This window comes from Hemicordylus capensis, chromosome 5 (assembly GCF_027244095.1).
Source record: "Hemicordylus capensis ecotype Gifberg chromosome 5, rHemCap1.1.pri, whole genome shotgun sequence".
NCBI classification, from domain to species: domain Eukaryota; kingdom Metazoa; phylum Chordata; class Lepidosauria; order Squamata; family Cordylidae; genus Hemicordylus; species Hemicordylus capensis.
In genome coordinates, this window is record NC_069661.1 from 158,116,949 (window position 1) to 158,144,943 (window position 27,995).

General features: G+C 41.9%; 1 protein-coding gene across 1 annotated transcript in view; it reads left to right on the plus strand.

Moving 5' to 3' along the window:
- TAFA5 (TAFA chemokine like family member 5) overlaps window positions 1–25,694 on the plus strand; it is a 501,003-nt gene extending 475,309 nt beyond the window's left edge. Inside the window, exon 7 of the mRNA XM_053253373.1 lies at window positions 23,366–25,694. Within this exon, the coding sequence (XP_053109348.1) occupies window positions 23,366–23,374 (9 nt within the window). The 3' untranslated portion in view covers window positions 23,375–25,694. The remainder of the gene's footprint in view (window positions 1–23,365) is intronic.
- The last annotated feature ends 2,301 nt before the right edge of the window (window positions 25,695–27,995 follow it).

Below are 27,995 nucleotides of genomic sequence, written 5' to 3' on the forward strand. Positions count from 1 at the left end.
AAATTACTGGCAGGTTAGCTTAACCTCGGTGCCAGGTAAATTGATGGGAAGCATACCTAAGGACAAAATTGTTAAACATATAGAAGAAAAGGCTTTGCTGAAGGAGAACGAGCATGGCTTCTGCAAGGGCAAGTCTTGCCTCACTAACTTTTTGGAATTCTTTGAGAGTGTCAACAAGAATGTGGATAAAGGTGATCTGGTTGACATAGTATACTTGGACTTCTAGAAAGCTTTTGACAGTTCCCCACCAAGGGCGCTTGAGCAAACTTAGTGGTCACAGGATAAGGGGACAGGTTAATGTGTGGATTGGTAACTGGCTGAAGGACAGAAAACAGAGGGCTGGAATAAATGGACAGTTTTCACAATGGAGGGAAGGGGTCCCCCAGGGATCAGTACTGAGAACAGTGCTTGAAAAAATGTAGCTCACAGCTTGCATGTATGTGGACCCAGCAATACACCTGGATATCCATCTTTGGCTGGTGCACTAGTTGTGTCTATTTCTGTTTTAATTTGACCAGGCCATAGTTTACCACACCTTATATACATCATGACTGAAATGTAATCTTTATTGCAACGGAAGAACCTTCATAGACTTTAGCTGGCCCAGAATGCAGTTGCAAATGTCTTGACCTGAACAAGGCTCTTGCAAAAAGGCTCTGTACTTTTTCATATACATAGGTTACTAGTCTGTTTTCAGTCAGATCCAAGGTGCTGGTGATGACCTTTAAAACCCTAAATTGTTTGAGGCATGGTACCTTCTCCCACATGAATATTGCCTACTATTAGAACTCTTAAAGAAGCTCCCTTGTACGCTGGCTTGATTGGAGGCAAAAATTGCCTCTCTTTTTTTGGTGGCCGCCTGTTCTGTGGATCTCCCTTCCCTGAGAAAACCAACTGGAACCTTAATCTCTCCTTTAATATTTTGATGGTTTGTAAAAATTTGGCTTTTCTAGCAAGCCTTTTTGCATGTCTCCAAGTCCAGCGTTTAATGTGTTTTAGAGCTGTTTTTCTTTCATCTAGCATGTTAATTGTATTCTCATATTTGTTATACATGATTATGTTTTTATTATTGTTAATAGCCAACACTCTACACAGTATTAAGAAGGAGTCAGTAGACTATAGTTGTATTACAGGCTTGCCTCACAGCACACTATGCAGGAAGGTTTTCACTTCTCTCCTCTCCTCTTGCAAATGCTCTGTTTGCTGCCAGAAATATGTCCCTATGACCTGTGTGACCCTTAGGAACATATTCTTGGCAGTGAACAGCTTTTTCAGGGAGGGGAGAGAAGCAAAAATTGCATCCCTGTTCCCCAACTCGCACACTGTGCTGCAATGCAAGCTTGCAGTACAGCTAGCCCACCAGCACCCTACAAGGGCAGAGCTCTTGCTTCTGTCCTTGTATGAATGTTAGATATTGTTCTGTTTTCTTTTAATGTAAGCGGTCTTTAATCTGCAGCTAAAAAGTTAGGGTAGAAAGTTATATAATACAAAATAACTGGCCCAAGATGAGACACCTCCATTCGCTTTGTCTTTGCCACTGCTCTTGTCCTAGCCTTATTAATTGTTAAACCTATATTGTACCTGAATTGTACCACTTGTGATTGCAAGCAGGCTCACATGACTCAATGTTCTTTCAGGCAAAAAAAAAAAAAAAAAAAATCCCACATAGAAAATTAACATGTTAGGGGGAAGAATTCTAGCCAAGGAACAGATTTACCAGCTAGAAAATCAGCTTAGAAACTAATTAATAAATATGAGAAATGACAATAAAATAAGGTTCATGGACAGTGTTTTTCATCTTTCCAACATGTTTTTAATTACCATGACCTTTTCTGTCTGAGTCATCAGCATTATGCTTATTTACTGTTAAGGTTGTACACAGCTTACAGTATAGTTAAAGTGAGAGACATAGGGGCTATTCTCACGATTGAAGAAAATCGGGCTAGCCTCCACTAGCCTGATTTTCTGCAATCGTGAGAACCACTGGGTTCGGCTGCAAGCCCGGTGGTTCTAGAGTGGGTAACCCGCTCAAGAACCCCGCAAACCTGGTTTTGAAGTTCATGAGTAGCACCTCGCCTATTCACGAGGAGACCCCGGGGGGAGGCGAAAAGCTGCCTCCTGGCTCCGGGGGTCTCACCAGCATGCCCTGTGTGCTCGCAGGGGCCCCCACTCCCCTGTAAGCGAGTGGAGTGAGCAGGGGCCCCCACTCCCCACCCCCACTCCGATTGGCCCCCACTCCCCCAGCCCCCACCGGCTCTGCCAGGGCTCCATCTCTGCTCGTGTGTGGGGAGAGTGGGCTTAGCCCGCTCTCCCTGCTCACTGCCCCAAACCAGATCTCACTGATCGTGAGACCCAGTCCACAGTTTCACAGTTGCCCAATCTGTGGGCAACCAGAATAGCAGTCTACCCAAGAAGAAGATTTAACAGTCAAAAAATGAGACATTCATAATGCAGGAACTATTTGTTCCTTGCTCAGATTGATTTTCTCTGATCCCAGATCATGAATTTGACAGCCAACTGCTTTTAGATACTTCACTGGTACTTGATTACAGTGCTGCATATATGGATATTTATTTGGACAAAGGCCAGACCATCTGACTGGCTGCCACTTTCTCTGACTAGTTGTATTGACTGCCACATTCTTCCTGTCCTAGGTACTTGCTAGCCCTTGACCACTTGACAGAAGGCACATATTATGAAGAGGGTAATACATGAAACTTTCCAATATTAACAAGTTGTTCTAGTAAGAACTAATTATCCTTCTTTCCTTCCACTGTCTCTACAACTGGACTAAATTTGGTGCAAATCGCGGTCCACAAGTTAGATCTCTTGCACCTCAGATGTTCATAGGTCCACTATCTTGGATCGGGGCGGATGTCATAATTACAAACTGCACCACTGAGGTGTCCCTGTGTTTCATTGACTGCAGAGTGACACTCTGTACTATTCCAAATTTGGTTCAAATCAGTTAAACAGTGCTCAAGTTAGTGCACTTGTCCCTCAGAAGTTCATACATCTGCCATCTTGGATCAGGGTGGGTGACATCATCACCAACTACACCATTGGGCCATTCCTATGTGTCCATTCTGATGTAGCAAATTTGGTGCTAATCGGTTAGACTGTCCACAAGTTAGTGTACCTGTGCCTCAAAAGTTTGCATGTCTGCCATCTTGAATTGGGGTGGATGACACAATCCTCACCATTGAGATGTCCTTTATGTGTCCCTTCAGCTGCAGCAATTTGATTCCATATGGGCATCCCTATGTGCCCCTGCAGCTGTAGCAAATTTGGTTCAAATTGGTTAGGTGGTTCACAAGTTAGCCCACTAGCGCCTCAAATGTTTATGCATCCACCATCTTGGATCAGGGTGGATACATCATCACAAACTACACCACTGAGGTGTCCTTATGTGTCTTTATAACTGTACCCAATTTGGTTCATATTGGTCCAGGCATTGCAAAGTTGATAGCGGGGGACACACGGACAGACACACCCACTGAATGCCAGGTGATCTCATAAGCCTACTGGAACATAGGCTAAAAATAATACTACAGATAAATTCTAAGTCTTCTTAAAAACAGCCATCCAAAATAGAAAAATCTCAATACTGTATCACAAGGCCAATAGGAAAGGGGTCAGGCTGGTCTGGGGGTGGCAGTGGGGTCTGGGGGTGGCAAAGCCTGTGCTTATTTCTTTGCTGATAGCATTCCATTTAAATATTTGTCTGCTTAATCGATTTTAGGGATGTGCGAACCAGTCCGGGGGTCCGGTCCGGGGGTCCGGTCCGGGGGTCCAGGGTTGAACCAAACCACACACACCCCGGTTCCGTTGGACTGGAACCGGACCACCAAGTCCGGTCTGCGAATTTTTTGTTTAAATTAAAGTTAATTATAAGTACCTTTAGCCCCTTCAGTGGGCTTGCTGAGGCCGCGGGGGGCGGGGGTCCATGCGGGTTCCCTCTCCCCCCGCCGGCCTTCCTTATCAATGCTGCGGCTTGCTGCAGCCGGGTAACTGATATTTTTGGCCCCTTTGGGCCTCCGTGCGAGCATGCGGCCACCGCGCATGCGCCAATGCCCTCTGCAAGGCAAGCATTGGCACCTTGCAGAGGCCATTGGCACTTGCAGAGGGTATTGATGCATGCCAATAAGCCTTGCAGAGGGAATTGGCGCAAGCGCAGCGGCCGCACGCTCGTATGGAGGTCCGAAAGGGCCAAAAATATCAGTTACCCGGCTGCGGTGGACCGTGATGGTGATGAGGAAGGCCGGCGGGGGGAGAGGGAACCCACGCGGACCCCCCCTGCAGCCTCAGCAAGCCCCCCCAAAGGGGCTAAAGGTACTTATAATCAACTTTAATTTTTTTTTAAAAAAAATTGCCCCGGACCGGACGGGGGGTGGGGTTTCGATTGGGGGCTGGACCGAACTGGCCCGGTTACGTTCGAAGCCGGTCCAGCCTCGAAGCGAACTGGGCCAGACCATTCCGTGCATACCCCTAATCTATTTGTTCACGATCCATTAAAACTCCTTCTTCTCTCCCCCCCCCCCCATATAAGTGATGCTTTCCTATAGGTAGTCAATTTACAGCCATTAATATACCACCTATTTATCGAACTACTAGAAAATTGACCTCAGGACACTAGGTGGTGACTTGATTGACAGTACGTTCTCTAGCACAGGGTTGCACAACTTCAGTTCTTCAGCAGTTTTTGGACTACAGCTCCCATCATGCCCAGCCACAGTGGCCAATAATCAGCTGTGATCGGAATTAAAGCCCAACATCTGCGGAAGGATCAAAGTTGTATAGCCCTGCTCTAGCATGACTCTAGCCCTTAGTAAAACATTTAAAAAGTCATTGGGCATGCTTGGTTCAACCCTAATTGAACTCTCATAAATGATCAAACCAGTACTTTTGTGCCTTTTCAAATTAACCGACACATTGCATTCAGATAACAAATATGGTGCGATGTTTGTATTCTGTGGGTATAATTTTGGGCTTTGGAAGGAGTTCTTATTGCCTTCTATTTATCTTTGCCTTGCTCTAGTACTCAGTGTGAAGTGAACTCTTATTAGCTGTTTGCATTTGCTGCAGAAGTGTCACTGCCTTAAGAGAAAATTATCTGGCAACTGTTGGCTGGAGTTTATTTGAGGACTATGCAGGAGAGCTTGTAGTTATTGGTGAGTAAGAAAGGCACTTTACTAATGTTCACAAGCCATCTGTCACTTCACATATTCCTGGGCTGAGCCCTAGGAACATAAGCAAGGTCTGGTCTGATTCTAGGAAACTCTGACTCTATATAAAGCAGAAGATGAGGTGCGGGTTAAGGCTATAGATGAGAAGGTGAGGATATAGATGGTCATCTGTAAAGCTCTGCACATAGATTTGTTTGTGGATATTTTGTAAATAGGTGGCAGTTGGAGGGGGGAGGATTAGAGAAGGTGAAGGTGAACCAGCAATGCAGACATAGCCATGCTAATCTATATGTTCCTTTTGTGCTTCTTTAAAAGTACAAAATGTAAATTTTCTCCTTTTAAGTTTTGGTCCCTTATTTTTAAATTTTATAAATCCCAAACAGCTTTAGTTTTTACTCATGTTTTCTAAAGAGATTAGATGCAAGATGAGTGTTTCCCCCCCCATAGAAAGTCATTTTTGCCTTAATTCACCAGTAATGGAAGATAGTTTACTTTAGTAGTTTATTTAGTAGTTTATTAGTTTATTTATTCGTGAATTTATTTTTAAAACAGGTAACTCCGGCTATAGAGCGGTAAAGAAATGTAAGTGCTAACTGTCTATAAGTGAGGAGACATTGCAACAGCTGACGGTAACATGATGTTGTACCAATTTCCTGCACTGAGCAGGGACTTGGACTAGAAAGCCTACAAGGCCCTCTCCAGCTCTATGGCCCTGTTCAGACAGAATGTCAAACCAGAAGTAAATATGTGATCATTTGAAAATGTGAAGCCACGGTTTTTCCACCCAACCATGGCTCTGTTTTCACTCCCAAACCTGCATTAGAAGTGAGTTTTGCTGCTGAAACATGAGAAAAGAAGGCAGCATTGAGTCATCCGAATTCTGCAGCTGCTATAACCTGGGTTTAATGTGCAAGCTCCTCCCGCGACGATAGAGAGGCTGGCTTAGAGCAGCCCATAAATGTGTCAGGTCTAGGGCAGCTGCATTTCTCCCTGGTGGTCTTTTGGAGTTGATGCCCCATCCTCTGCCATCTCCTTGCTCCTCCTGTCACTGCTTGGCAACAGGGATTGCCAAGTCTTTGCAGTTCCTGCATTTACAGGTACAGAGCAGCACTGGAGAAAGCACACTTTTAAGTAAAAGGAGGAAAATAGAAACACATGCAGAGAGCCCTTTCATCGACCTAATATCCGGTCTAGCCCTGGAGTTCTCAGATCTTATCAGTGGAATGTTGTTTCTTTGGTCTTAATGGACATGAGGGTGGACAAATACTGCTGAAAAGGCACAATCGTGCCGAGCAAGCCCCCTCTAACATTGTGGCCAATGGTTGCAGCTTCACTAGTGTGTGGATGCCTTGCACATACGAATGGAATGTCAACACGAGCAGAACAGCGCTTTCTGGGATGCAGTCTGGACAGACTAGGAGGAGGAAGAGGTTCCCCTGACTAGAAGCTAGAGGTTGCCAAAGCAAAGGTGCCAGAGATGAAAGTTTGGATGGTATATAAATTAGATAGATAGATAGATAGATGGATGTCAGTCATTTCAGCATGATGCCCAGCTTCACAGATAAACTACAGCTTTGTCTACCCATGGGTTCACGCTATGTCTGAATGGGGCCTGTGTGTCTATTATTTCAGAGCACCATGTTGTTAAATTTGAATTGTTGAATGTTTAACTGCAGCCTGCTTTTTTGGCCATGAATCCAGTCCTAACACAGAGGGAAATGATCTATGGCAAAACAGTAGTTTTTGGTTTTTTTTTTCCATCCTCTTCAAATTAGAGACAGCTCAGGAAATTACAGCTGTCAGATTTCTGACTCATTGTAATGCTAGATTTTGACCCAAGTCCCAGGAGCAGGGTGGGTAGAATTCTGATGTTCAAAGTCTTTGCCAATCTAGTGTACTTTCAATAAAAATTCAAAAGGAATGCCTTTATAAATTATGTTTTAAAAGGCAAAGTATTTCATTATATAATTGTTAACTGCCCAGTGATAAAAGTTTGGGGCAGTGTACAAATTTGATAGATACATAAATAAATAAATTATATATTTTGTTGTGTAAGAATGCTGACATTTTTATCAGTTGACGAATCCATGCAGTTGGGCCATAAGGTATGAAACTTATTTATTTATTTATTTATTCATTCATTCAATTTATATATATACCGCCCTTCCAAAATGGCTCAACTTAAGATGGATGCCTTAATTACATAGAAAGAAATTATATTGGCTTTGTCCAATAAGAACATACTAAACTTCTTTAGCATATCTCTTATAGACCTAACACAGCTTTAAATCTGTCAATGCCTTAATGATGAATAACCAATCTGAAGTAGACCATAGGGTTGTGCAATCTCTTTTCTAGTTCAACTTCTCTCTCCCATGCCATGGCTCCTCTCCTTTCCCTCCACATTCTTCAATACAAATACAATTACGATGAATATTTATATAGAGCTTTTCAAAGCAATTATGTAGAAATAAATAAATAAATATAAATGAATGAATGAATAAGGTTCCCTGTTCTCAAAGGGCTCACAGTCTAAAAAAGAAATATACAATAGACACCAGCAACAACTAGAGGGATGCTTTGCTGGAAATGGATAGAGCCAGTTGCTCTCCCTCTGCTTAATAAAGAGAATCACCACTTTAAAAGGGTGCCTCTCTACTCAGTTAGCATAATCATGGTGTAGCATTACATCTGCACCATGCTAATGATTATTCATATTAACCAGAATTTGCTTTAACCTGTATCTGAAAACTAGCAACATATGCTTTTATTTCCTGAAATGGCCTATTGACACATATTTTCCCCTGTAGATGGAGATTAGCTAGTGAGCTCTTTTTCATGCTTCCATTATATGAAGATTGTTTAAGCACAGAGTCCTGGTTTATATGTACTTCTCCTAGCTTTTTGTTTGAAAGAGCATATAAGATGTAGGAATCAAGTGCTAGAGGTGTTTTGTTTTTAGGGCTACAAGAGTTCGTGCTGGATGATTGTTGACATAAAATATTGATAATAAGTAAAAACAATACTTGAGTAATAAGTATAAAAGGAATAAGTAATTAATAAGTCATTCTCCATGTCCCTGTCCCCTTTACCAAGCCTGCTTAGGCTTATTGGTTCCGGCCTCAGAGCAGGGATGGGGAGGGGATTGAGCATCACCCTGAGCCTCCCCTGCCCCAGGCTGCTTGCTCCTTGTGTCCACCCCTCTCCAGGGGCCCATGACACTCTCCACCAGCCAGCCTCTTATCCCCGGCCGGCTCCTTATATGCCTTCTCACAGGCTATGCATCACCCACCCCCAATTATGGGACCAACACCCCTATTTATTCCCTGTAATTGACTATCCTTTACAGCAGTTGCCAATGCCTCTCCCCCTCCTCCCTCTTCCTTCTCATACCCCCTCCCTTTGGAAGGTATGCTGCTGATGTTATGTTCGCATCTCCTTCAGCCTTTTCAGGGCTCTGCTCCTCCACTGCAGCCAAGTCCATGCCCATCGACAGTCTTTCCTCCACTTCTTCCCGGCCGCCACCTGTCCTTGTCACCTTGGACCCCCTCACCACCCCACCCTCAGAGGTATGGACAGCCAGTCTCACTGGACAGTAATGAAATAATTAATAAAAATGGATACAGTTATGATACTTTTATTTCAAATTATAAATTCTCAAACCTTTGCATACAGACACGCACACCCCTCATTGGCACTTTAAGATGAATCCAAGTTTTTGTACTGTTTTTAGTTCTCTTACAACATGAGAACTATATTCTGTAGTGTTTTCGTTGTAGATGTTAGGTATGACTACTTACTTCCAGCTGCTATTTCACAATGTGTTTGCAAGAAGATGGCTGCACCTTCTGTGTATGTTGAGTGGGGAAGCAGAGCTTCAGGTATTCTGAGCATGTGTTTTCTCTTGAGGCAAAACTTTATCAGTGTCATGTGGATGGAGAGTTCTGAGTTTTCACCTATTCATGCCATCTGGACTACAATTAACTCTTCAAACTTTGGCCATTTAATTTGATGGCATTTTTTACAATTCTTAATACTCAGTGCTTGCTATATTTCTCCTGAGAGTCACCCTTGCTTGTAACATGCAAAATGTCTAGAGTAAACAACTTGTCGTTGCTTCACAATTTGAAGTGTTTTAAATCCTTCTCCCGCCCCCCCCCCCCCGCCCACCTTTCCCCAAAGCTGGAAGAGGAGTTTATGCATTTTGACTGGCCTACGTAGCCAGCCAAAACACAACCTAACTGATTGAATGATACAATTGGGGGAAAGGACATACGGAATGAATATATAAATGTAAACTAAAGTCCTATAAACATAATGATAAGGATGGATCATGCGAGGCAGAAATGCTAACAAAACATAATACATTAAATGACAATTGATCAAAAAGAAGAACTAGGTAGCCCATTATTATCATAATGAGGCTATCCATGTGCAAAACTGGGCTAAGGAAGCCCAGCCTGGTTTTGTATGTGTGTGTGTGTGAACCACCAGGATCAGGCCTGATCCCAGCGACAACACGGCGGCAAACCCACCTGTGAAGCCACCCCTTAAAATGGGGTTAGGAGAGCGAATGTGGTGCATTATTGGAGCTCCGGGGAGTGGGGCAAGGCATCCCGGCACTCTGCCCTCCAGAGCTACCAACTGGAGCTGGTGCTCATCTGGGTAGGCAATCCACCCACCCAAAGAGGCAACACTGCTTGTCTGCGGGGAGGGTAAATATAACCTGCTCTCCCCGCACACCATGCCATAGCACTCCTCACGAATCATGAGAAAAGGCTTTATGTTTATATGACTTTATATGTTTATATGACTTTACAGTTTACAATATACTTTACATTCATATATTCATTCCTTTTGTCCTTTTTTCCAATTGTATCATTGGATCTGTTGGGGTGTGTTTTGGATTCTTAGTTTCACATTCTATTATGCTATTTGTGTTGTGCTAGGTATGGTGCAGTGGGGAAATAACTTGCCTAGGGTGCAAGAGGTTGCTGGTTCAAATCCCCGCTGATACAGTATGTTTCCCAGACTATGGAAAACACCTATATCAGGCAGCAGTCATATAGGAAGATGCTGAAAGGCATCATCTCATACTGCGTGGGAGATGACAGTGGTAAGCTCCTGCTGTATATCAGTCATTTTCCAACAAATGTGCACCAGATTTGAAGGGGAGGTGTCTCTTGTCACCTGGTTGTGTGATTGAAGGGATACTTTTGATTTTATAAGCAATGGGATATTCAGGGCTTTTAATGGTCAAATGTTGAAACAACTCTTTATCTCAACTATACTGGCATGATTGTGCCAGTATAATCTTCCAGTGAAAGAACAAGTCCAACAGGTGATGTGCACAGAAAACAAAGCTCCAGTTCTGGTTGTAAAAAGATGTAACATCTTAGATTTTGTCAAGTGAGTGTATGTGCTACATACACCATTGGTCACACTGAAGAACATTTTCTGGTATTTTAGAGGAGGTAGGTAAACTAGCCACTATAAGTAAACATGAAGTTCTGGTAAGAACTAATCTACCTACTTTCCTTTTACTATAATCTTAATTGATAATTACCATCTTCACAAGTTAACCCACTTGCACCTCAAACCTTTATGCATCTTGAATTGGGGTGGATGACATCACAAACTTTGCTATTGTAGTGTCCCTATGCCTTTCCAAATTTCCAAATTTGTTCCAAATTTGTTTCAATTTTGGGAAGGCAGTTCACAAGTTTGCCCACTTGTACCTCAAATGTTCACACATCCACCATCTTGAATTGGGGTGTATGACATCACCACAAACTATGCTGTTGCGATGTCCCTACAGCTGTTCCAAATTTTGTTCAAATTGGTTTTGCAGTTCACAAATTAGTCCACTTGCCTTCATGACATCATCACAGACTATACCATTGAGGTATCCCTATGGCCCAGTTCAGACATACAAGTTAAATGGAGTTAATCATGGCCAAGGTTTTAATTCTTAACTCCAAATCACACCACAGGCATTCACCAAACCATGGCCAGCCAAACTCCAATTGAAGGAGAGGGGAGCCCCTCCCTGCTGATCTTCTGCCAAGGCACATCATTGCCACCTCTGTGGCTGGAGTTTGGAATAGGCATGAAACCGTGGTTCTAGATGAGTCAGCATTTGGGCGTAATGCTTTGGCAGCAAAACCTCAGTTGTCAGTGAAACTTAGAGATAAGTTTGTTGTTATCCTGTATGTCTGAACTCAGCCCATCTGTCACTACAACTGTACCAAAATTGGTTCAAATTGGTTGAGGCATTGCGAAGTTGATAGCAGGGGACACACACAGAGAGACATACAGAAAGCTGGATTATCTCATAAGCTTACTTTCCTGAAGGAAAGTAGGCTAAAAAAGAGAACCATCAGAACCCAATTGATCTATTATACATACCCCCACTGAAAAGGCTGAAGAATCTTCAGACAATCACCTTTATTAGTAATAATAGATGGAAACTTTATTGTGTCTAGATCCAAAACAGTTGATCAGCTATATCAAAAGTGAACCATCTTCCCTGTTCACTAAGAAAGATATTTGTAGGATCATGACTACTGCTAAATCCATTCTCAGTACTAGATACATCGGGTAGTAGAATTTGGAAAAATCCAACCTTTTAATCTTTTAATCCTACAGCCTTTTGGAAGACACTGGGTAGCATCATCAGGTGAAGTCCCATAGCAACATGTGTCAGATACTCAAAGGCATTGAAGATTAATATATTTATGTTCTTGTTTGACTGAAAATATTGGGGAAACATAAACAAAAGCTGCAAAGAGCTTTGAAAATTGCCAGTGCAGGAAGTCTACATTTGAATAAGCAGAGATGCAAATTTAGTTTTTAGAAATTTACAGATTACAATACAGTTAAGTATATTATATGATATATACTATGTAATTATACACACAACACAACACAGTATTATGTCAAATAATATAGTTAACTGAAAAATGTTGTGTGTATAGATGCTAACAGAATAGAGACTATCACAAATATAATACTCTTAAGGAGGAACTGCAACAATTATTTGTAATTATTTGCCACATCCATTCTACACACTTAATGTAAAAACAATACAATGAGGTCATTCACACAATCAATAACTGTTTTCTACCTGGGTTTGTGAGCTGTGTGTGCTCCCAGTTTTCGGTTGTATAGAAACAAGGTAAGAGCAAAACCTGGGGAGAAGTGATTGTGTGGAAGCAATGCAAGAGGAAAAGCTGTACGATGCTTCCACACAATCACTTCTAACCAGGTTTTCCTCTTACCTTGCTTCCACACACCCCAAAATTGGGAGCACACACAGCTCTCAAACCCAGGAAGAACACAGTTTTTGGTTGAGTGAATGACCACTGTATATATGAAATTCTGCTAAATGTATTCAGTAGTTTCACACTATGCATATAGTTGACAAGAACTTTTGCTATAAGATCCCTATATACAGATATTTCGTGACATGACTCACTTCATATAATGGAATAACTTGTAAAAGAGATACTTTAAAGCCACCTACACATGTTCTAGCAGTCCTTGTGGAAATTGCTTCAATTAGATACTTTGATTTTAATAAAAATGTTTCTAGTAGGTTAGAGAAATAGCTATGAGTTCTCCAGTGAATCCAAAGTCATAAATTTGTAGGCAGCAGCTTTTAGAAACAATGGCATTGTAGGGTGGGAACATATTGAGGATATTTTTATATTAAGGAGTGGAAACATGCAAAATTAGAGTCCTTTTGGGGGGAAGGAACTTGCTATGGCTTCCCATTGTGTTTGTATGCATGCATATGTGCATGCACAGTGTAAATAAATACTTTATTATTGAATTAAGAGGCTATTCACATGCATGTGCAAAACTAGGCTAAGGGAGCCCAGCGCGGTTTTGCACATTCGTGTGAACCTCTGGGATTGGGCCGATCTCGGTGGCGCCACTGTGGCAAACCCACCTATGAAGCCTCCCTTTAAAATGGGACCCCATTTCCCTGCTTGAGCGTCAGCCATGGCTGCTTGCAGGCATGGCTGGCAGACTTGGGGGGGGGAATCCCCATAATGCACCACATACTCACATGGTACATCATTGGAGCTCTGGGGGGTGGGGCAACATGGGGCTTTGCGTCCTGGCACCCCGGCCCTCAGAGCTGCTGGCAGCAGCTAGTGCTCGTGTGGGCGGTGATCTGCCCACCCAGGGCTGTCTGAGCGATCATCTGCAGGGAGGTAAATGCTTTCAGGCTTCTTCCTCTGTATTACTTTTAACTGTGTGACATGTAAAGTATCCCTGATTATAACAACCAAAACTGAAACTTGGATATTTTTATTGAATTTTTGTGTTTCTGGTTTTCTTTTGATGCATACCACCTGCTCATGGTGTAAATACTGTATTCTATTGGGAAATGCTGGTTTGTTAATTGTTGTAGGCTAAAAATTCTAAGTTAAGCTCAATGGAAATTATTGTTCATATTTTCATGGGATATCCAGCTTTGCTATGTATTAGTTGCATATCAATTGCATGCTACTTTTTACTAGAAAACTTTCTTCTCTAAGCTTTCTTTACTTTGTGTAGAATTTTTTATAGAATTCAACCTGGGGAAATGATGCTTCCTTAGGAAAATTATTCACTATAGCTACCAGCTCCTGGGTCAAGGACGTGAATTCTAGGGATTCCAGTTTGCAGGTTTTCCTTGTAAAAGGAGGTGGAGACCTTTTGTTCCTAGGGCTGAGCAGGAGAGACTCTAGGTCGCAAGGTCAGGCAGAGTGCCTAGCAAGGACTGAGCTCTGGTCACCCAGGGAGGATGCTCCAAAGGATCTCCCAGGGAAAGGAAGCAAAAGCAAAAATGACCCAGTGAAAGAGACAAATCTCTATGTGCATTTGCAAAAAATGAGATGCCTTTGGAGGGGTGGCAATAGCAAAACAAGCAATGCACTGTTCCCAAAAATCTTCAATATTCCTGTCACAACCAAGTTACAAATACCACCACCTCCAAGGCGGGGTGGCAAGATGGGATTTTTATAGCTTCAAAGTAGCCTGGAGTTATGATACTGGGTGGGTCCATTGTTCTTTGGAAAGGTGAGGACAGTGGCCGGGCTGCAGGTGCTCTTAGACATTTCTCTTAAAACAAAAGGCTGAATGGGTGCTCTCCTGGGGAGGCAACTGGAGAGGGAAAGAGGACACTGATCTTCAGTATGACTGACTTATTTGGCTCGAAAAGTCTTATCTATGGGAGGGAGTGTGCCCTTGGTTTCTTGGCTTATCTAGGTATTTGCTCATTAAGAGAAAGAAATGACATTCTCATCTCAGTATTCCAAAGTGTTGCCTATTCTGACACTTCTGTGCATACTCAGGAGCAGTGGCTGTCAGAGTGGTATTTCCTAGTCCCTTGTGATTTCACTAATGACCTGGGGGCACTAAGAAAACCTTGCCAGAATGACCCATGTCCTTTTCCTTGAATCCAAAGAATGTACTCAGTCGGAGGCTTCCTCATCAGTAAAACTTGTGATACACTCTTCACAGATAGCTGAAATTTGATCTGGGGTACACTGGGATGCAATTGGGAGAGGCGGGCATGACAACAGCATGCATAACAGTTGTGCAACCTGTTTGTTTTAAGCAGAACTTTTGTACAAGAGCTCAAGAGCACAATTCTGCAAATCTCTGTTTTTAGTGCAACTATGATCTTCTTGTGTTTGTGCAACTGTGATGGTATGAAAACATTTTTATAGGATGTCAGCCAGTATCTTGTAATAACTTGATTAAACATATTTATGCAGATACATTTGTGCATATTATGTAGTAGGCACAGTCAGTGGCGGCCCATGAACGCACATCTAGGGGGGCGATCGGAGGCACCTTTAAGAGTAAATTAATTCAGTGCTCACCTGCACCGCGGCGGCACCTGAATGCTGTTCGGAGCTGCAATGTGCCACTCAGCAGCCCCTACGGTGGGGAAGCGCCTCCACCATTCACCTGGCTTCCATGGATCTGAGCCCCTGCCAGTGGCCAGGTGAGTGGCAGAGGCACTTCCCCACCGTAGGGGCTGCTGGGTGGTACACTGCAGCTCCAAACAGCGTCCAGGTGCCACCACGGTAGAGGTGAGCACTGAATTAATTTACTCTTAAAGGTGCCCCCCGCGGTGCATTCACGGGCCACCACTGGGCACAGTTCCCCTTCTTCTTGAGCAAGGGCTTCTCTGGGAAACAAGCAAACAAAGCATCCAGAGCAAGGAAAACTGAACGCCAGTTGTGTGTGGTCTGGAGGCAGGTAGAATACTTGAGTATCATAATAATAGGCTATCACAGTGTTACTCGATGTGTTTAGGGATGCAAGAGACATTAGTATCAAGCAAAATTCCAAAAAAGATCAATGTAGAAAACACTCAAATTATTGTGATTGTGGATGTTATATGGCAAGACATGGTGACATAGATAATCCTTTTGTATTAGGTACTGCTTACTATTTTTTAAAAGGTAATTAAAAGCAACGCATCTGTAATCCATGTTGTTAATATTGTGGCTAACTGCTCCCTCAAGAAATCTCTTATGTATTTATTTGTATATATTTTATATACTAGTAAAATGACTTGCAGTTTGCAAGCATTTTAACAAGAGAGACAGCGTGGTGTAGTGGTTAGAGTGCTGGACTAGGACTGGGGAGACCCAGGTTCAAATCCCTATTCAGCCATGATACTAGCTGGGTGACTCTGGGCCAGTCACTTCTCTCTTAGCCTAGCCTACTTCACAGGGTTGTTGTGAAAGAGAAACTTAAGTATGTAGTACACTGCTCTCGGCTCCTTGGAGGAAGAGTGGGACATAAATAACAACAATATCTTATCTCACTGTGACTCTAGTCTTTTCCTAGTTTTATCAGGGTTATTCCCCATGCTGTCCAATGGGAAGATTTTCCCTCATTTTACAGGAAGTAAAGATTGTACCTGGGGTTTGGGATTTTTTTCTGGTAGTCTGAGCAAGGTCTGGAAACTTCCTGTGAAAACTGCATGTTTCTGTCTTTCATGGTTTGATCTGGGAGTTTCACGTCAGACAGTCAGCGAGGCCCAAGCAGCTTTATATTTTAGATAAGTAGTTATAGTACAAGGGAGCAAGGGAGTACCATTGGAGCTCTTCTCACGATTGGTGAGAAGAGCTACTTCGAGGTCTGCAGGGAGAGTGGGTTTTGCTCAGCCTCCCCGCAGACAATCACTTCCCCTTAGCTGGGTGGGCAGATTGCCCAGACAGACAAGTGTTGGCTGTCCTGCGGCTCGCCCATGGCTTGCCCAGCAGCTCTGGGAGTCAGGTGGAGGGAAGGACCGCCATGCAGTGCCTGCCTCCCAGAACCCCAATAATGCACAGTGTGAGTATGCAGTGTATTACTGGGATCCCCCTGCTCCCCAAGTGTGCCCACCACGGCTGCAAGTAGCTGCAGCAGACACACAATCACAAAAACAAGATCAGGGGAGCACTCACTCCCTTAACCTCATTTAACTAGGAGGCTTCACAGGCGGGTGTGCTGCCATGTAGTCACTGGGATCGATCCCAATCCCGGTGGTTCACACAAACGTGCAAAACCGGGCTGGGCTCCCTTAGCCCAGTTTTGCAGACTCATGTGAATAGCCTCCCTAAGTGAGATGCATGCAGCTTGGATGTCATGTGCTGCTGTAGTAACTGACCAACTCATTTTACAGGCTTGGAAATCCCACCTGCCATCTAATATTGAATACTGGGTAGCAAAACTTCTAGAATTAGGATCTTGAGATCAAATGACAATCTATCTATCTATCTATCTATCTATCTATCTATCTATCTATCTATCTATCTATTTCAGTCATTGACGAAAAACATTACATTACACAATAGCTAATCGCAATTTACATAAAATGTGACAAAACGTGGCCACTACATTTGTATACTTATAATTAAAATTTGCTAATAAAAAGACTAAATAAAATTCATCTGAATGTCCTGGAAACCTCTCAAGCAAAGGAGCAATAAGATTTAAATGATCATCCTTTTAAAGTGCACAATGTAGGATAACATGCTCAATAGATTCAATAACACCCATTCCATAAGGACAAAGGCGAGATATATATGGCACTCCTCTAAACCTCCCAAAAAGTACCACTGAGGGTAGCACATTTAAACGTGCTAAAGACAAGGCCCGCCTAAAGGTAGGGAGAGTGATGTTAATTAAATAAGTAGCTGGTTTACTACTGAAAATCTGATCTCCTAAGTACAAGCCTTTTGGAATTTTAGCAACTTCAGACTGTAAATCAATGTTGGAAATACATTGCTTGATAACTTTCCCTGCAGTATCATGCCCCAAACTGATAAGGATGTCAAGTGAAAGCCCGTAAAATTGGGTTTTTGTTTTGACAAGGCGTTTCCAAGTGGAATAAAAAGGATCAGTTAATACCAAATGAGCAAGTGCGGGTTGAAGAAAACCAGTTTTAACCAGAATGCAAAAATGCACTTCCAATACTCCGCTTCCATCGAGCAAAGGCCCGCCTCCCGCCTGATAACAACATTAGGGACACATCTGGGAAGCTGTAATATAGTCCTAATGAATTTTGTTTGGACACCTTCCAGAGATACAAAATTATTATAAGGGCCAAGCTGAGCTTCATGTAATAATTGAGGACAAACCCTGGCAGTAAACAATTTAATAGTGGCTGGGATGGTCAAATGACATATATACAAAGGAATACTTTGCACAAACCTAATGGCACATGAGATCCCCTTTTTGGAGTGTTTTGACTATACTCCAGTATTGCCCCAAATAAGATAGTTATATTCTGGTATTTTGAGGCCTTTCTCAGAATACCTATCCTTCCTTTCCACCTCTTGCTTCCTCCCTCTTTGTTCCTTAATTACATTAATTAATTACTCAATCCTACAGAGGCCCAAGGCTGTAAAAACTAATACATAATTTAATTATTATGAACCTCTTTTCTTTCTGATAGTTTTGTACCATTCAAAGGGATGATATACGTGTTTTCAAAGTTTTAGAGTTTTATGTTACAATTAAATTAGAGATGCTCCATCTCTATTATGTTATTATTTTTATAAATAATGACAAATCTTAATAATTGAATTTGTGGCAGATAGATCTATTAATGGCCATACCCAGGGTAGGTGAATGAAACCTCTGAGGCAGTATATGAGGCTATTCACACACACGTGCAAAACCACACCAAGGGAGCCCAGCCTGGTTCTGCATATGCGTGTGAACCACGATCATCGGACCTAATCCTGGTGGCTACACGGTGGCAAATCCACCTAAGTAGCCTCCCTCTAAGATGAGGTTAAGGGAGTGACCACTCCCTTAACTTCATTTTTCTGTTTGTGTGTCAGCCATGGCTTCTTGTAGCCACACCTGGCACACTCGGGCAGCAGGGATTCCAATAATAATGCACTTGCGCGGTGCATTATTGGAGCTCCAGGGGGTGGGGTGACATGCAGCTGCATGTCCCAGCACCCCAATCCACTCACCCAGGAGAGAAACAGAGATCGTCTGCAGTGAAGGTAGGTTAAACCCAGCTTCCTCACAGACTGCCCTGGAGCAATTCTCACTGATTATAAAAAGAGCTCTATTATCTGACTGCCAGGTACTGGAGATAGGAATTAGGCTGGTATTCAGTTATGCCCTGCTTATGAATCTCCAAAGGCAACTGTTGCAAGTGAAATATTAGGCTAGATGTATCTAATGTAATCTTTAGCTGGTCTGATCTAGAAAGGCAATTTTCATGGCTGACATCCAGCGCAATGTTAGGAAGGTGGAATACAGCTGTGATGTGGCAGAGAGGCCGCTTCAGAGTTCAACCAGCATGCTGCTGAGCAGCAGACTGTGTGCACAGGGGCAGGACGGAGCTATTTCCACTGTGCTCTCCTCCTTCAAAAAGTACTTCCCTCCAAAAGCTGTGCAGCTGTCAGGAACACATTCCTGGAACCCAAAAGGTAGAGCAGTGAAAATTGGTGCCCCTGCCACTGCACATGTGCTCTGCTGCTCAGCAGCTCTCTGATTCAGCTCCAACATAGTCTCTCTGTAAGAGCACAGTTCCTGCTACACTAAGGGTGTGCATGGAACCGTCTGGCCTGGTTCGGTTCGAGGCCAGACTGGCTTCGAAGGGTACCAGGCCAGTTCGGTCCGGCCCCCATCAACCCCCCCCCCCAGTCTGGTCCCAGACCAGCCCACAAACTTAAAAAAAAAAATTTAACGTAAAAGCAAGTAACTGTAGCCCCTTTGGGGGGCTTGCTGTAGCCGCGGTGTGTGTGTGTGTGTGTGTATGTGTGTGTGTGTGTGTGTGTGTGTTTCCATGCCAGTTCCATCTTCCTCCAGTCAGCCTTCCTCATCACAGCTGTAGCCGCGTAAATGAAGCCTTTTTGGCCCTTTCGAGCCTCTGTAAATGTGAGCGGCCACTATTGTGGTGGCCGCCGCACATGAGCAAATGCCCTCTGTGAGGCTGTGGCCAAAATGGCGGCTGCTCGCTTTTATGGAGACCCAAAAGGGCCAAAAAGGCTTCACTTACCCAGCTGTGGCTGTGATGAGGAAGGCTGGCTGGGGGGAGAGGGAACCCACGTGGAACACACACACACGGCTACAGCAAGCCCCCCGAAGAGGCTACAGGTACTTGCTTTTACATTTAAAATTTTTGTTTTTTAAAAAAAGTTCGCCGACCTGCCAGACCGGACCCAGTCTGGAACAGGGGGTTCGGCTCAATCACAACCCCCCGAATCCCTGGACTGAACCGTCGGACCGCAGACTGCCGGACCGGTTCCATACATCCCTATAGTCCACCCATTTTTGGACTAGAGTAGAACTTATATTCTCCTGTTATGCTAAATTATATGGCAGAGAAACCTTGCTTGTTAATAATCTATGAGCCATTCAAAATTTGCTTTTTAGGAATTACTTTTAGGCTTGCAACATTTCCTGTGTTAACATAATGCAGATCTAAGCTTTATCTCAGGCCTAAAGTACACATGAAGTTAAACATATCAATGTGTAGTTACTAATTTAAGTTTAGTCATGAGGTGAAGGTCCGCAGGACCATAATTTGGATATGGATCATAGTGTAGAGATAGGTGATAGTTCACTCTTTACCTCTGCACTATTTACTCACTGAGGCTATTCTCATGAGATTTTAGCAGAGAACGGAACCCCCATGGATACTGGAGTTCATCTGTACCACCAAACACAAATGTCTCATGGCGGTTCACCATTGGTTAAGTACAACTATAAATGACAAAATCAATAGTTTAAATCAGATGATTAAGATTAAAATAAAATTTAAAATTTAATTTAAAATGAAGGTTAAGTGGAAAAACAACACGGAGGTAAAATACCCCCTGCCTTTGTACTGTGGTCCCAAATTGAATCACAGTCTCATGAAGCAGCTACTTATAAGTAAATATTAGGGATGTGCACGATAAATTTTCGGCACGGCGGGGGTAGAGCTTTAAGGGCGGGGGAGAGTGTACTCACACACCCCCACCGCGTTTCCCCCGCCGGCGCTCTCCAAATTTCAAGCCCCTCGGGGCGGCAGCGTTCCTCCCTGCTGCCCCGTTCCCCCCGTCGGCCAGAAGTGGCCGGAAGTCCCGAGCGCGCGTGCGCCCATCGTGCGCACGCGCACGGCGGGCGGGCACGCGCGCACGATGGGCACACGCGCGCTCGGGACTTCCAGCCACTTCCAGCCGACGGGGGGAATGGGGCGGCAGGGAGGAACGCTGCCGCCCCAAGGAATTTAAAATTTGGAGAGCGCCTGCGGGGGAAACGCGGGGGGGTGAGTACACTCTCCCCCGCCCTTAAAGCTCTACCCCTGCCGGCGCCGAATCGCCGAATCAGCCCCCACACCCGAAACGTTTCGGAGGCCTTTACAATGGCCTCTGAAACGTTTCGGGCACAAGCCTAGTAAATATATCCCTGTAACTACATATTTAATGTCATGTATAATTTGGCCCTAAGACAACAGAAATAAATTAGTTGGTTATTTACCTAAAAGACTGAGAAAGCTTCACGGTACATTGTGTACGTTAGATACGCAACTTCATTTTCTTGCTTCAGTTATGTTTTGAAAAGTTTCTTGCCTTAAATTGGTCAGAATTGAGTAATTTAACTGGACACAATCCTGATTTTTAGAAATTACAAAGAAATAAGTGTTTCAAATTATAGGGTTAGTATTTATCCAGATATCGGGTTGGAAACAAACTGTTTATTCCATGAAAAGCACTTCCATTTTCACAAGTGTATTTCTTTGCTGATTCCCCTACTTGCTGTAGCTCCAAACACATATTTCTGAGGGTTGGGGTATTCTCTAGAATAGGATAACATGTGGTATGTGAGATTGCAGATGGAAGGGATCAGCAAAAAGAAAGGTGAATTTCCATCCATTTACCTCCGACCACGTCAGAAAATAAGCCCAAACTTTTTTTTAAAAAAAAAAAGTTTGGAAATAATTCATCTAATTTTCTAAGCCAAGTCAACTTGTATAGGTTGTTCACCGAGCTCTCCCACAAAAAGTAATTCCTTCCTGTCCAGCCCCTGATATCCAAAGTATTCCCTTTCAACACAACTTCCCCTGTCCGTGGTAGCACAAGAAAATAGAGGGATTGGGATACATTTGTAAGGGTCATCAGAGTTTTTCTTCCTGAGGCTCATAGGGAGTATTCCAGAAAGAAAAATCTTCCTCTTCATCCATTTAGACTGCTGCTGCTCCCCAGACATGTAAGTCGTGTTGAAATGGAACCGATACACATGAAGCATTTTCAAGATTATTGATTTCATATGTTTATGTACCAGTTAGTGTTGCTTTTAATTTTTATATGAAAACTAAGCGTGCAATCCCAGGAGGTATTCCAGAAAAGCTCAGAAAATGGGTAGGTTGACCTAACTTTTCACACTTCAGTACTGATTTCAAAGATTAATGCATTTCCCCCTCAGTTTAGGCTAAGGACACTCTGTGAGGATGCTGTAATATTAAAATTTGGTTAAAAATTCTACCCAGGCAGGACAAAATGGAAGAATAATGGGGACAAAAGTCAAATAATGTTTTCTTGCTAAATGTGTATACATAAACCAGGGAAATATCACAATAATCAAACAGGTTTTTTGCCTTCAGCCTGTCTGAGGCCATGTGTGTTGGAGTCTGACCACTAGTCCGAAAAGGAAAGGCTGTTTGCAAGAGTTCTGGGGTGTGTTTTCCTGGAAAAGGTGAGAGGCTAAAAACAGAACTCTGTCAAATAAACCTTGTGCCTTATATGAGACTATACACAGAGCTATTGTTAGAGGCTGATATTCTTTTCATTTACCTCTCAAATGGGGTAGAAAAATCTAAATCTAAATTCTGTGCCCTGCTTGAACTGAAAAAATTGGGTCCTGTTCTCTGTTTTGCTTGCTAGTATTTGCTGTTTCATATTTTCTAGTCCATCAGTCATAAACATTCTAAATATCAAGGAAACATGAAACATGAAAATGAATAAAATACTGCTTAATATTTTAATTCAGGTTTGCATGTTGCATCTTTAACCTATTGCAGTACCAAAGCACATTTTTTACACAGCTTACCTTTTTACCAAATAAAAATAAAAATCTATAGACATTTAAATATCTATAGTTTCTGTTTTTGTTTAGCGTATGCATATTTCTTTTTTGCTTCTTCCTAGGGTGGGTTTTGTTTTTTTTGCCAGCTTCTCTGCAATTGTATCTCTTTTTTTATTATTATAAAACATCAGTTTTAGCTCTAGATTCATTTTACATTTTTGATTACCTTTTTTCTCATATATTCATTTCTATAATTAAAATCAATAATTATATTGATCATAAATATCTGTTCAGTAATGGTATCACTAGAGGGCAGTATTGATTAAATTATTAAATTGATTAGTGTGCTTAATAACAACATGACCTTGTTTCTTAAAAACATGGGGTAAATCTGGTAAACCAAAATACTTTCTACTGTATCCAAATAATTCTGAATTTCAAGGTTTCCCCTTTGTTTATACAATATGTATATATTTTTTCTTTTTTAAATATATATTTCTTTGCACATTTAAGGCATAGAAAATGTTTTCTAATGTTCTTGGACATCATGGTAGTGTGGTCAGTAAATCGTTAAAAGTTATTTTTAAATATTCATTGATGCATTTTAAAGTTAAGATGTTGACTCGTTTGTTCTTATTGACTTACAGGTCTCCTGACAAATGCAACAACAGAGAAGCCTTGTAGGAGTTTTTAGGCTCTGTGTGGGCTACATTCCCTAGTCAAGTTTCACCGCTGTGGATCATCATCCATTATATGTCATCAATTCAACTGTCTATTTCTCTGTATTTCATCAAAGACAGCATAATTATGAGCTGAGGTCTGTTCTACCATACTAAAGTGCACTGGAATAAGGAAAAAAGATGTAAGAAAAATGCTTGGGCATTAGCAATACAAAAATTAAAATAAAAAAATACCACAAACCACCCACCAGTTCATGGTCAACATCTCATCTGCGTTATGCGTATGCGCCACTGCTGGACTTGAACTATGGTCATGTTTTAATCTGAAGAGTCAACTACACTGGAGAGTATTCATCCCAATCAGCCTTAGAGAAGACTGTTTTGTTTACGGGAGGACGCTAAGGTGCAGAAGAGAATGTCTTCTTGTGCCCTAGACTGCCTGAATTGCTTTTATTTTCTTATGTTTCATTATATACAATAGACCAAAGAGCAAAATCTATTTTAAAGTGGACACAATGTTACTGTTAACAAGGTTATTTGGGTTCAGCAGTATGGGGACCATCCTGCACGAATATGACTCACCCAGTGCTGCATTGTCGCTGTCCAGCAAAAATCTGTATGGAACACTGCGGAAAAAGCTGGAACTGCTCTTGGAAAAAAGTACATTAAACATCACAAGGGAACATGGAGAGAAAATGACCGTTCTTCAACAAGCAAACAGAACTTTGATTAAAAACAACACAAACTGTCTACGCACCACCTTTACTCCTCTGTGCTTAGATTGACTTCTCGTACTAAAATCATTTTGAGTTTAACCTGTTCAACATGCCTCTTCTATGGTTCCATTTTTGATTGTTGAAAGTTGGATAATACAGTATTTGCAAAGAGCATGTTCGGTCATCTGTGGCCTATGTCTCATCTGATACACCATTTAGCACCCGAAAGCAAATCCAAGGGGGGGAAAGTAACACTTGTTTGAAAGAGATCATTAAATGTATTTTGAAAAGCCTAAAGTTATATATTTAACAGTTTTTATATGTTGTATATTTGTAGAAAATCCTATTTAACAATTAACGTGGTAACTCTGACAGTCATGACAAAAAATGGTTCAGAGTTAAGTTGTTGTTTTATTACTTCAGTTGTCTCTGAAGTGACTGGTGTAGTTTGCTTTCTTCCATTGGGACATTCTGGATGTAAAGCATGACCAGAGAGGACTCTGTAGAAAAAGCAAAGAACAATGTTGTTTATATTACATAAATGCATTCAACCATTGCACTGTTGGAAGGCTTTCTCTCTCTCTTCTTTTGTTACTTTTTTTTTCCTGAGGGGGTGGTCTTTTATCTACCAGTAAAACAGTGTAAAATATTTTAATCATTTGCTTTCCATATTATGTTCTTCTTCTTTGTCCTTGAATTCGATATAAAAGTCAATTTGCAGCTTGTTCCTTGAACTAGGTGTAGTTTGGGTTCAGGGTTCCTTTTGTTTGGTTTGGTTTTTACCTCATCCTTTAGAAAGTCCCCTTCTTCACCATGATAGAGTAGTGAAAAATTAAAGAAGAGTGCTATTTAAGAAACAAAAGGAAAGAAGATAGAATAATGCAGTACCTTTTTGTCAAAAGTCTGGCTGATAGTGGTATAGTGAGGTCAACAAATGGGCTGTTCTCCTTCCTGACAAATATCTTCCAATGTTAAACTTTTTCCAAATGTCCACTGTAGTATACTACCTAAATACTCCAATTAACTTTTAATATTATGCTAGTTCTATGCTACTAAAGAAAAAAATATATAGAGATTGTTTGAGCAACCATAGATGAGAGGTATGAAAAAGAAGTTCATTTATTTAAGACCTCTTCTGATTTTCAGGATTATTTTAATACACAGGTTGAGGAAACCATGAATTATAGGTGACAGTGTCTATGAATAAAACATGTGCATAGATAGTCTTATTTCATTATAAGGGTTTTGATCAGTGTCCAAGTAGCAATTAAAGCCCAGCCATTTTAAAGGTATTATGAACTGACTGCACTATAAATGACCAATGCCTGATTTAAAGTGTCATGCAATAAATGATGGTAGATACTTCACCTGTATTACAAAAACTGGAGAGCCAGATCCCTCACTCCACTGACTTTCTCTTCTGTTATGGTTTATTTTTGAAGGGAGTGTAGTAGCCTTATTTAGTAAATACTGAACAAAAATTAAAATGTTTCAAAAATTTTGTTGCTTTACAGTATTCAGTTTTGTGTTGGTTCAGCTAAATTATGAAAAAAAAATAAAGAAAATCCTTTTATAAGTCAGACTTTTGTTCACTGCTCATGACATGAGACAAGTACTTCTCTAAAGGAGGGAGGGAATGAGAAGACAAGGGTGCTGGAAGGTTAATGAAGCATTGTTTTATATGACGGAGTGGTCTGGTTTTGGGGGGCGGTGGTGGGTGGAGATTGATGGTTGGTCAGGATCATTCTTCTGTGCTATGCTAAAGTTGAGAATCCAGCCATCTCCTTTAAATGAATCTCAAATGACATCTGGGAAATGTACTCTTTCTGGTTTTCTAAAATACAATATGAAGTGATTAACTAGTTGGCTCTGTTGTAGCGGAACTGACAATTATGGACATTTAAGTCCATTTGATTGCAAAGTTCACATAACCATGGGCCACACTTTAGCTGGTGTCAAGGATGCCATTAATGGCTTTTCTGTACTTACCTATGATGAGAAAATATTCCTCATGGGCCCTGTTGTGTATTCTGAAGAACAAAGGAGTTTGCATAATTTAATTGTAATTCATGTAGATCCTGCCCAGTGTTTATCAGATCAAGCCCTTTTGAATCATTTGGATCATCATAATAGAATGATATTACTTTTTTACTTCAGCTCATTGAACACAAGTTTATTTTTTAAATAACACCTTCTGTATGTAACTGAATGCATTATTTGGACTATATACCTTATACACTGGGTAGTAATATTGTGGGCATTTCTCAGAGGTTCTCTCACAGATCACTGTTCCTGCAAGTGTAGAAACGTGTCTGTAAATCTAACAAATAAACCAAACATCATTCATGGTAATTGGGCAAAAAAACATCCATGGTTCTTCTATCCCAAGTCTTCAAGTCTGCTATCTTCTCGATTCCAAAGAAAAGACAATCCACAATAACCAGTTGGGCTGAGATGCAACATGCTCTAATTAGAGACAGATTTCAGCTTAGTTTCATATGACAGGAGCCTCAGGCAAGTTCCAAAGTTTGGCTCCTTCCAAACTGTCTTTCCAAAATGTACAATTCTGGATGAACAATGTATTTGCTTGGCTATATAAATTGAAATGTGTCCTTGCAGAGCGCTGAAGTGTTTTAATGAACACTTATTATTTATACGTATTTATATAATTTATGCATTGAAAAACATTTTTGCTTCAGATACTCAAAGATGTCCCTTTTGATAGCCTTACTTTTTATAAGCTTGTTGCATTCTGAATGTCTTCACAATATGCAAATAAGAAAATATTTTGCAGTGATTAGAGTTGTTTTCAAACATAAGAGTGCTTCGAGAAACACACTACTAGACATAGACATAGACAAAAATAAAAACTACTACTTTTTTTGGCTAGCAAATTGAGGTCTCATCTGCACAATGACCTTAAATTTATTTATGTTACAAACAATGAGGAAATCATGTTATAGTTATAATAAAAATAGACAGAAATAAACAGTGCTGTGTCGTTGGAGGCTTAAGAACACAAGAATTGCCATGCTGAATCAAACCAAGCAGGCAAGGCTGTGGCCCACTGTGGCCAAGGTGGCATAGTGAGCCACCATCCACATCCCCACAGTAAAGAGAGCATGCCATGTGCCAATCTCCCCCACATCCACCTATGGTGTGCAGAGCATCCAATGTGCCCATTCCCCCCTACCCCCATCTGCACGACCCTTTAATTCATAGTGGGGACCTTTCATTGAACATCCACGGATGACGTTGCATCCAACATAGGCCTATCATCCAACATCCACTCCGATCTCCCCACCTGCATGCCCTTTTAATTAGTAGGTGGGATCTATTCAGTGTCCACATATGTAGCATACCGGGGGGGGGGGATCATCCAACAATCCCCACTCTGATCTCCACCCCCCACATGCCCCTTTAATTAGTAGGGGGACACCCTTTGCCAGTTGGGCATACTGCATGCCCCTGCACTTGCTTTTAATTAGTTGCAGCTGCCGCTGCAATTTCTTCCTGTGTTAATCTGTGTTAATCGCAATGCAGGGGTTTTTTCAAAATGCAAGAACTGGGGAACTGAGCAGGAGGAGGATCATTGTCACTGTTGGCATGTAGGCTATGGAAGGCGTGGCTGGCTGCCTGCCTGCTGATTGAGTAGATGAGGCAGTAGATGAGGCAGACTGACACAAGCAGCTAGTTCACCACCTCTGCTAATCCAAAACCTGAAGCAACCATTTCAACAACCCTCATTAGCAGACTGGCCTGATAACAAGATCCATCTAGCATAATATTCTGTTCACAGCAGACAAATATGCCTGGGAGCTCTGAGTTTTCAACAAGTTGAAATCGTTGTAATCATTATTTGAAATATTAATGAAATACAC